Below are 10,602 nucleotides of genomic sequence, written 5' to 3' on the forward strand. Positions count from 1 at the left end.
ACTATCAACTAGATGCAACAAATATCACGATGCTCTAACTCTCTAAAAAATGCAACATGCAACTTATGAGATCAGTTCTGAAAACGCAGTTTATAAAGAATCAGTTCTGTAGCCCAGTTAATCGATTAAAGCTTTGGTTACTCGATTAACGTTGTTCAAAAACGTAACTGATTCTGTTTTCCAAGTTTTTCAGTTTCAACAACTTCTCAAACAGTTAGGTTAATTGATTAACGTATGCCTTAATCGATTAACATCATATTTTCATGTGTAATTTTAAATACAAAAACTCAAATACGTTATGCACTTAATTCATACATGTTTAACACTTAGTTTATGCCTAGAATGCACATATACATGTATTTATGTGATGCATGAACATATTATGAATGACATATCTCAAAGATGAAATGATTTAAAAGATTTATGCATATGAGATATGTATTAGGTGACCTAAGCCTTAGACTCAACTTAAACTAGTTTCTAGTCTAAGCCTAATACCAATCAAAAGACTTAAGCATGTTGATTTGTTGGTGATCTTCAAGCTCTTATTAGCACAAGTTGTCCTCATCAAAACCATGACATATAAAGAAAGCTTTCCAAAGTGTTCCTCTTGACATGCACACTTTCAGAGTGCGTGGAGCTAGTGAACATAGAGGATTTTATAGAGGTGATAGACCTCTCCTTGGATTCTGAGATAGAAGAAGATATGAGTGAGTGCTCTAGCATCCCTGCTAGTGTTGGAGTTGGCCTTTAGGCGCCATTGGTTGTTTTTTTGGCTTTAGATGAAGGAGTACTTGTGTAGGGTATTTTTTAGTACTTTTATTTGGGCGACGATCAAAATTTCGCCTTGTATTTTGTACTAACATTCCCTGATCTGTAGTGAAGAATTATTCAAAGTTATGTTGAGTTATTTTTGGTAACGGTCCGTAATGTATGTTACTTGAAGTGATGTTCCGAAAATGAAACGAATATAAGGAAAGAAATTTTATATTACGTTATTCAAAAAAAAAGTTACTCATTTTTTTAAGCAATATAATTGGAATAATTTTCGAGGCGTTACAATTTCCCTCTAAAACCAAACTCGTAAACGGACCCGGGAGAGTTTTTCCATTGCGTTAAGTTTCAGATTTGCATAGAGATAGGATTGTCCTTGTGCACTTTCCTTTGGAAATATTATTAGCTTTTCATTTATTATATTATAAGTTGTTTCCTATTTCTTAGTATATTCGGAGAGTGACATTTATATCCTTTTTATCTAAAACTAACATGTTGATAGGCAATTCCGTGTCTGTCAATCCGTTTCCATATTGTTTATAAGGTGTAATCTAGAAGTTATAAATGTCAAATATAGTATTCTATGATAAATATTGTAATTTGCAGTTGAGTTTATCCGACTGGTGTAATTTTTAATTTTTTTAAATTTAAAATTCAAATAATTGAGTCACTCGTAATTGCTTTTGTAGGTTAAGTGTATGATTAGGATGTAACCATTGAAATAAATTTACCATGTTTAGAACATACTATCTAAACTTTAGTTGAAATGTTTGTCAACTGCATTCTTATTTTTGTTATAATAATTGCACAAATTAATAGATATGATAAACCAAATAATTACTTTTCTTTGATATGATAAAATTGAGAAACAATTATATTTTTGGAGTGTGGTTATGAATATTTAAGTCGTAATATCCCATTATAGTGAACGCTAAAATTTCTATACTTTTTTGGAAAAAATATAAGAGGTAATTTGTCTAATGTAATAAGTTTTTTATAGGAAATATAAGCTCTAGCATGTTGATAGACACTCTCATAGTTATCAATATGTTTTCCTATTGTTTGTAATGTTAGTAGTTTATGTTAGTAGTTTATGTTTTAAATTACAATTGAATTTATTTGATTGAGGTAATTGTTCAAGCTAATTTTTTAAAATTATAAGTTCGAAAAATTGAACCATTTGCAATTATTTTTGTAGGTGAAGTAAATAATTATGGCATAATGATTTATATAAATTTATCATGTTTAGAACATAATATGTAAGGTCGTTATAAAATGAATTTTTTTTTTGTAAATTGCATTCTTTATTTAGTAATAATGATATTGTACAAATTAGTACACATGATAAACTAAGTAATGATTTTTATTTGATAAAATGAAATTGAGAAACAATCATATTTTTAGAGTGTCGGTATTAAATAATGAAGTCGTAATGTCCAATTATTGTGAACGTTAAAATGACAGGGAATAGAGTGAGTTACTCTATGTTAAAGTAACTTAGAATTTGACATATAGTATCATCCCTAATTAAAATTTTCTAACAATAAATTTGCTAGAACATACATTGATATCTTTTAGCATGCTTAATTATTTTTAACGTGCTAGAAGATATTCCGATCCTCTAGCGTGTGGATTATGTTTCCTTTAAGCTTTTGTAGTATATGTTCACTGGTTAAGAATTGCACTTCCTCTCATAATACATGTTTTTTTTCTTTGTTAGAAAGTATTTATTTGATGGGGAATAATGATTGAATACAAAAAACAAATGATATTATTACACTTTGACATAATGTTCATTATTAGACCATATTAAAGACTAAAAAAACATGTAACTTTATACCCTACACCTTTAAAAAAAGCAATGTGTCTAATGTAAAATTTGAAATTCTACTCAAATTGAAAAAAGTGGAAATATAGTGATAGTAAGAAGTTTGTTAATTTAAAGTTTCTTCCACTATAAAACATACTACCATAAATCAAGTTCGCCAAATTTTAAAAAAATAATGCATATACAATTGTATTCATTAGGAATAGAGTATTGCACTCCAATTCTTTTTAGAACTCGATTTCATATGTATTGCAATCCAGAGTTTGATAAGTAAGCATATCGCAGTGTGCTTTAGTTAAAAAATAATATGTATTCCTCTTGGACTCAATTGAATGTCACTACCACCTTCAAATGAATGTCATTATATTTTGTACATACAACAAAATTGATAGTATAAAATATACCATAATCATGAGTTAATCTTATCATGTCATTATCTTATTTACAATCAAATGAGCAGTAAATATTATTAGTTACTCTCAATATAAAATGTTATAAAAGTATTATGTCAGTATGTGACATGATACCATCATCAATATATTGTAGATAAAAAATTATTAAATTGTACAATTTACAAGTATTAGTATTTTTGTTTCATTTTACCAATAACTTTTATTAAGAGTAATGCTTTCAATAAGAAGTCGTGATTAGAAGAATATTGAGGTAGATTTCTTAGGGAAATAGAACATTTTATTAAATAAAAATAGAAATAAAAAAATTAATAGTGAGAAATTATGGAAAAATAATAAATGTTTCATTGAAAATATAAAAATATTATAAAAGAATCATTAAAATATTAAGTGTACAAAAAAGTATTAGAGAAGAACTTCCTTTTTTCCAATAAAATTTCGTTTACTCCCACTGTCCCACATATAGTGATCCTTACAATTTAGCAGACAATGAATAACATAATCTTGTCTAATACATTTATTTAATTTTAGGTAACAGTGATGGCAATTATATAATGAGAAAACCGGAAGTTAGTTTAAATTAAAAAAAACTAAATCAAACTATCACATTCACCTCTAATTAATTTTTCTAACAATAAACTTAAGTATTTTAATCATCAAAGATTCTTTATAATACATATAACGCAAAGAGGTTCTTGTTTAAATCTTCAACTAAATTAAATCGAAGAGTTTCATGTCTATAGCTTAACAATCCATTTATATCTCATTCATACATTTAACAATCAATAAAACAGATGAAAAAATCTGTAAGGAGTTTGATACAAAAAACACGAAGTTAGTTTATATTTAAAAACTAAATCAAACAATCACATTTACCTCTAATTAATTTTTGATTAAATACTTATTTTATTCCTTCATATTTTTCGACCTTAGCAATTTAGTCCTTAAAAAAGAAAAGACCTAAAATTGTCCCATTTTTTTAAATATGGATCAAATTAGTAATTTTATCATGTTTTACAACATTTGGTAGAGACTAATTTGACCCACATTTGAAACTTTTGGGGACCATTTTAGGCTTTTTCTTTTTTGAATGACTAAACTGGTAAAGTAAAAAAATATGAGAAACTAAAATAAGTATTTATTCTTAATTTTTATAACAATAAACTTAAGTATTTTGACGATTGAAAATTCTCTATAATGGAGGGAAGAAAGAGAGGGATGAAATCTATGTATTTGAAGAAACTGTAATCCTTGAACTTCACATTCCTTATCAATAACTAACAGTTTGCAAAGTACAAAACAAATTAAAAGGTAAATAGAGAATTTGATCAAAACACATGTCCTAGTGATGTATATATTTGTTGAAGTAGATACAATAATGTTACATTCTTTAATAAAAATAAAAATGAAAAGTGAGTCAACTATTTGTTACTATTTTGGAATCTAAAAAAATTACATAACTATAAAGTATGGACAAAAAAAAAATAGTATCATAAAATCATTAAAACTCTGTGTATGTGAAACGTAGCTAGTTATTGAATCGACCACATATTATTTCAAGTAGTCCTTCCCATGCAGCATATACCACGACTTTGGCCAAATGAGGTGTAGTAACAACATGCAATAATGGCTATTTGATGTAAGTAAACTTAAGAATTAATGAAAAGTAAATTCAAAAAGGAGGATTTTAAATAATCAAATAGAAGAACTTTGTAAGCCATTAAATAAATAGGAGAGTTTTCTAGTTTAATTACTTTTTAAAGATTCTAAAAATTCAACCTTGGGATAACATTCAGAGGGAAAAAAATGTGATACCTGCAAAGGTAAGAAAAACCTTATTACATTAAAGATGTTTTAAGTTAGAAATTTGAAACATAACTCAATTTCCTAAAGAAGCGTGTCATTACCTCAATGTAACAATATTAAGATGCTTTATCTTTCCCATAAAAATGACCTTCAATTTTGCATCATAAAATATATATCTCTTATTTTCAGGATTCTACAAAAACACACAGTAGGTCTGTTATGCCACTGTACAGATTCGAGACAACCAAGGTTTTAAACCATGGTCAATAAAATGCAGTCCATAAACATAACTGTAGATAAAATATCATGTTTACGATCACAACTCGAAATGATGTTATCTTTAATGACAAGACGGTATGTAGAAGATATTGTAGATGATATAAAACTCAAATCATGGTTATGGATCAAAGGTAAACACAAAGGTGCATTTCTTTATTCTTGATTTTAATTTTTGTTCTTTTTAATAAAATTTTCACTTACAAAAAAACACAACCTAACCGCAAATCTGGAAACAAATAACAATGAATTTTGGATATGTTTTTTGTCCCAAAAAATGTATCAATCCATATGTCACGTTCGTGATTAGTCAAAAAATATTTAATTATTAATTTTTTAACTTAATTATATATTTTTAAATCAATCACAAATAATGATATATAAAATTGCACACTTTTATGGGACAACAATGTACTCTCATCAATCTTAATCATTATGAACACAGACAACTAACAACTAAATGAGTTTTACTCCTAGAGTGGAATGTCAAGATAAATATGATTTTATATTTAATTTAAAATTATATAAAAATTTGGACTTAAAATTTTATTTTTGTCATCATCTTTATGGACACCACATCATCCACTATATGAGGGGATGTGAATATGGTTGATTGTATTCACTCTATTCCTCTTTTAGGTTTCTCATTTGACTAATGATTAACTGGAATATTGGATAGTCAATGTTACTCATTATTCTTTATTATTTATTTAGAGTTTGTTAATTTTATAAGGTAAAAATAAAAATAAAAATAAAATATTGAAATATTATTAACTTTTCATTTATTATATTATAAGTTGTTTCCCATTTCTTAATATTTTTGGAGCAGCTAATAAGACATTGATCCAGTAGTGTGAATTTTTTTATGTCTTGATAAAGACCAAAAGGTTAAGAGTTCGATTCTAGGGAGCAACGCTTATTAGGAGAAGCAATCATACATCCTCAAAGTGATTAGTTCTCTACCCAAAAGATGATGATATCCTTAGTAGTACAAAAAAATATCTTTGGGTAACATGTCTATGGAAGATGTCTATCTTTCACCCAATGTTTTTTTATGAGTTACATTTGTTTATGAATTGATCCTAAATAATTAGGTGATGCTTATTTGCTTGTGTCGAGAGGGGTCAATTGGATCCAAAAATCTCTTTTATAATAAACATAAAAGGATCCTAGACCATCTAAACAATTAGTATAATCATATTCCCTCAACAATTATTATAAATAAGTCACATACCCTTCAATGATACGCATAATTGAATGGTAGAACCCCAAAAAAAATCAGCACACTAATATATTGTCCTAATTAATTATACTAATATAATTTAATGGTTGAATTACTGATTTTAACTTAAATTGATGGAGTCGAATATGATCATCTCAATTATAAAGCAGGTAAGATCATTTAGATGAGTGACTAAGATTGATCATACTAGTCCACAATCAAACCAACATGTCTGAACTTGTTTCTGTAAGATTTTTGGCTTATTCTTGGTGGGTGAGTATGCGTTATGATTGTTTTATTATTAGATGTTTGATCCACCTAAATCATATTTCACGTCACGTGGCTTAGAGCATATATTTCCAAAATGATTGACTTATTATTGAAAATAAATTAAAGGTGGAGATTAAATGATGAAAACATTGTATGGATAGCATGAGGATCACATGTTCCTAATTCTTGTCTCTATTTTTTTTGTCCCAGACCAATGGAAAAATGTCAGTGAATTAAAAAGAAAAATTATAAACACATAAAATAACATTTTTATACTACATGGAGAAAGTTGATTAGTTATGAACATGAGAGTATAATCTTTTTGGAATACATGACCCATATTCATCTTATGTCTTCATTCTTGTCTTACTTTGTGTCATACTCAATTAGAGAAAGTCTCATTTAATTAAAAAATTATAAAAACAAAAGTTAATATTTTTTATATTATTTTTTGTTAAGTTTAATTGACTATGGGTATATAGACATAATTTTATTGGGACAAATGATCATTGTTCATATGGTTGTAAGCTTCTCTTCATCCTTTCTCCATCCAACCCCACCATTTCCTATTGTTCAAACCCCTTTCACCCCAACATCACCAACAAAACCCCATAAGCCATCCTCCATTTCATGAAACAAAACATATACAATATATGTGATGGGTTTTATGATCTATTGTCTTATGCTACATGATTGTAAGGCCATTTCCTCAAATAGCCATATCGACGTGAGATATTTGTGGAGCTCAAGTAATTAGGAAAATTATGATAATAATAACACTTACAAGAAGAAGGGTTGCGAGACACCACATGTTTAAGGGACAAAAAACAATCATTTTTTTTGGTTTAGTTATAAAATGTGGGTGAATGAGTGCAATAGATAGGAATTGGCATGAGAAGGAAAACAACATGAAACTAGCATAATTGCATTTTAAGGTGACAATGAATTAAACCAATTCGAAGTTCATTCGAAACTTAACTAATTATCTAGTTTGGTAGACTAGATTTATGAACTAAACAAGTTGAACTCGAGATTCAAATTAAGTTTGTTAAATAAACGAGTCAAACTTGAGTCAAATACATTTTTGACTTATTAGATTCATGAATTTGCTCAATTATATACATAGTAAGTCAAGTGAGAACAATTCTCATGTAAAAACTATGAGATAGTAAACTAACGTCATACAATCATACATGAATAGTTAAGATTAAAAGTTTGTTAATGATTACAAAATCATTTAAAAGGTCATGTATGCTTATCTTTTAATTTTGACAATTTAAATATAATATAATGATACATATTAATTGTTTTCATTTATCACATTAACAATTATTCTAACTTATTCACTTTCTATACATACATATACATGTTGACAATCCTTACTACATCAACTTTAATTTGTATCTAAATTTATTATTAAAATTCATAAGCTTTCTCTACATGTATATGTACAATCCATCAACACACTGTACGTCTTTAAATTTATTTTGATAAGTAGCGTAAAATTGAGCTTATTAACTCGATCAAAAGTTTGTAAAATTTAATCAAATCGAATTTGAGCTAAAAAAATAGTTCAATAATAACTTATTAACTCAATCCTAATCCTTGATAAATCAAAGTAAGCTAAGCCAGATTCGACTGGTCATTTCCATTCTTAACTTCTAGGATGACAATAAGGGTGTTCATGTCAACATATGAAAATTGTAACAGAATTAGTCAAATGTGTAAATGTTATTCAAAGATTTGAGTCATGCATGGTCAAAATAAGGTATGCAGTTCATTAATGGCAAGACCAATCCTTAATCAAAATGATGATTGATTGATTTGTATAGCAATTGTACTTTTGACAAGTTAAAATAAAAATAACATAATTAAGTTATTTTCTTTGACATTAATAAATAACTGTCAAAGTTGAAATATATACACACATAGAAGTATATGTATATACATGCATGCAGTAACAGATAAGTGTGAATCATTTATAAGGGAATAAAAGTATTAATAGTAATTGATAAAAATTATTTAGTATGGTATATCTTTTTATAAGTAACATTTTGCAATATTTAAAATAAATTTTATGCAAGTAATGGTATATCTCTATAGCACTTCTGTATATTGTTAGACTACTTTGAGATTCACAACAAAGGTGTGCATAACAACATATTACACTTTAAAAGTACATATTTAATGAATTTAATATTTGTAAAAAACATTTGCATACATATTAAATCCATATTCAATTTTTATAAGTATTAGGTGATGAAAATATACTCATTGAAAGTATACAAATTTTTACACTATCATTATATCATTTATCTTAGTTATTATTAACTTTAAATATAAGTAGTACACATAAATATAATGAATGATGTTACTATGTAAAAAACTTTATAGTGGGTGTCTAGATATCACATTCATACTTGATACTTAGTTATGATATGGTAAGCTGCTCATTAATTGAAAAATCATTAGTCAACATAGAATAATTGTTTGAATGGTAGAGCAAAGACATTTTTAACGGGTGAAAATAAAAGTAATTAAATTAATTTATTCTAACTAAATAAATGAATGTCAAACTTTAAATATACACGCACTAAAAGATAAATTTAGAATTATTTATTGAGTGTAATATCTATGTACTATGAGTTAAACATTTATATACATTTAGTACATTATAATCATTCATTTATATTACTTTTTTGAAGAGTTAATAATGATTAAACATAGATGATAAATGATATAATAATAATGTATAAAACTTATAAGTGTTAGTACATATTTTTTTATCTCTCTTGTTTATAAGGGAATAAAAATATTAAAAGTAGTAAATTGTTAAAACTATTTAGTATATTCATATAACAAATAATTTGCAATACTCAAAAGAATTCTCATTTCCAAGGTTTTCTAGTCTTACACCTTAAATATATTTTCCTTTATTGAATATACGATATTTTCTTCCTTGATAAATACTCTTTTACTTTCCAACTCTTTTTCACAATCTCACAAAAGTTTGGTAGCAAATATCCATCTTAGTAATCCACGATATGGCAGATAAACTCGCTATTCGAGACTCGTGGGATAGAAAACTCAAGAGAAAGATTGATGAGACATCTATGATAGACAAAGATTCAAATTTGTTACTTTCTCTAAGTCTTGGTTGTAGCAACACCTCAGAAGAACCATTATCCAATAGGAAGGCACATGAGGATTCAGATTTTGATCCAAAACTTGTTGAAAACTCCGACAACAAGGGAGTGATCAAACCTAACGAGCATGAATTCTCATGCAAGTTTTGCGACAAGAAATTTCACAACTTTCAAGCCTTGGGAGGACACCAAAACGCTCATAGGCGTGAAAGAATCTTTTCAAGGATGAACAAAGAAATTGCTATGGGTACTTTTGGATTCAGTGCTTACCCGTGTCCGTGCTCATCCATGGAAAATCTTCATCCTTTTCGTGGTTCACCCTGCTATCATACGGCTCATATGAACCCTATGGCTCACATGTCTCCTATGCCTTGGAGTCATTCCAGACCTGGTTATGGAAATCAAGGGATGTACAACACACCCTTCTCTGGTCACCAATTTGGGATAACTTCCAATTCGAGTGCAAGTGCCCAAACTCCACAGAAGATAAATCACAATGGTGTGGGCTTTGGTTATGAACCTTATCAAACCTCTTCACTTAAAGATGTAGTTAATAAATCTACTACTCCTCACAATGATCTTGAAGGCCATCGAAGAAATCAGTATACTAGTAACTAACAAATTTTAATACTTTGCTAGGTCCAATCCGATCTATAATAAATGTCTCCATAGTGTGTGTGTTTTTGGTCATTGTTCTTGTCTTTGATTTGATAGAGATATCCTAACAAGGACTTTAATGAGACTAATATCACAACAACTATCACGTTCAAAAGATTTTTCAAATAACTATTCTTTCATTATTGTATTTTCTTATTATTATTTTGTTATCTTGTTAATTGGATTCTAGTGTTTACATATTTCACATATTCA

General features: G+C 27.7%; 1 protein-coding gene across 1 annotated transcript; it reads left to right on the forward strand.

Moving 5' to 3' along the window:
* LOC109330848 (zinc finger protein 4-like) lies at window positions 9,631-10,350 on the forward strand. The gene has a single exon (XM_019565123.1). It carries the CDS (start codon window positions 9,631-9,633, stop codon window positions 10,348-10,350), a length of 720 nt encoding a protein of 239 aa, XP_019420668.1.

This window comes from Lupinus angustifolius, chromosome LG17 (genome assembly GCF_001865875.1).
Source record: "Lupinus angustifolius cultivar Tanjil chromosome LG17, LupAngTanjil_v1.0, whole genome shotgun sequence".
Taxonomy (NCBI): Eukaryota; Viridiplantae; Streptophyta; class Magnoliopsida; order Fabales; family Fabaceae; genus Lupinus; species Lupinus angustifolius.

Excerpts from the sequence above, each read along its gene's own strand:
- LOC109330848 (XM_019565123.1), top strand. The coding sequence starts at position 9,631 with ATGGCAGATAAACTCGCTATTCGAGACTCGTGGGATAGAAAACTCAAG.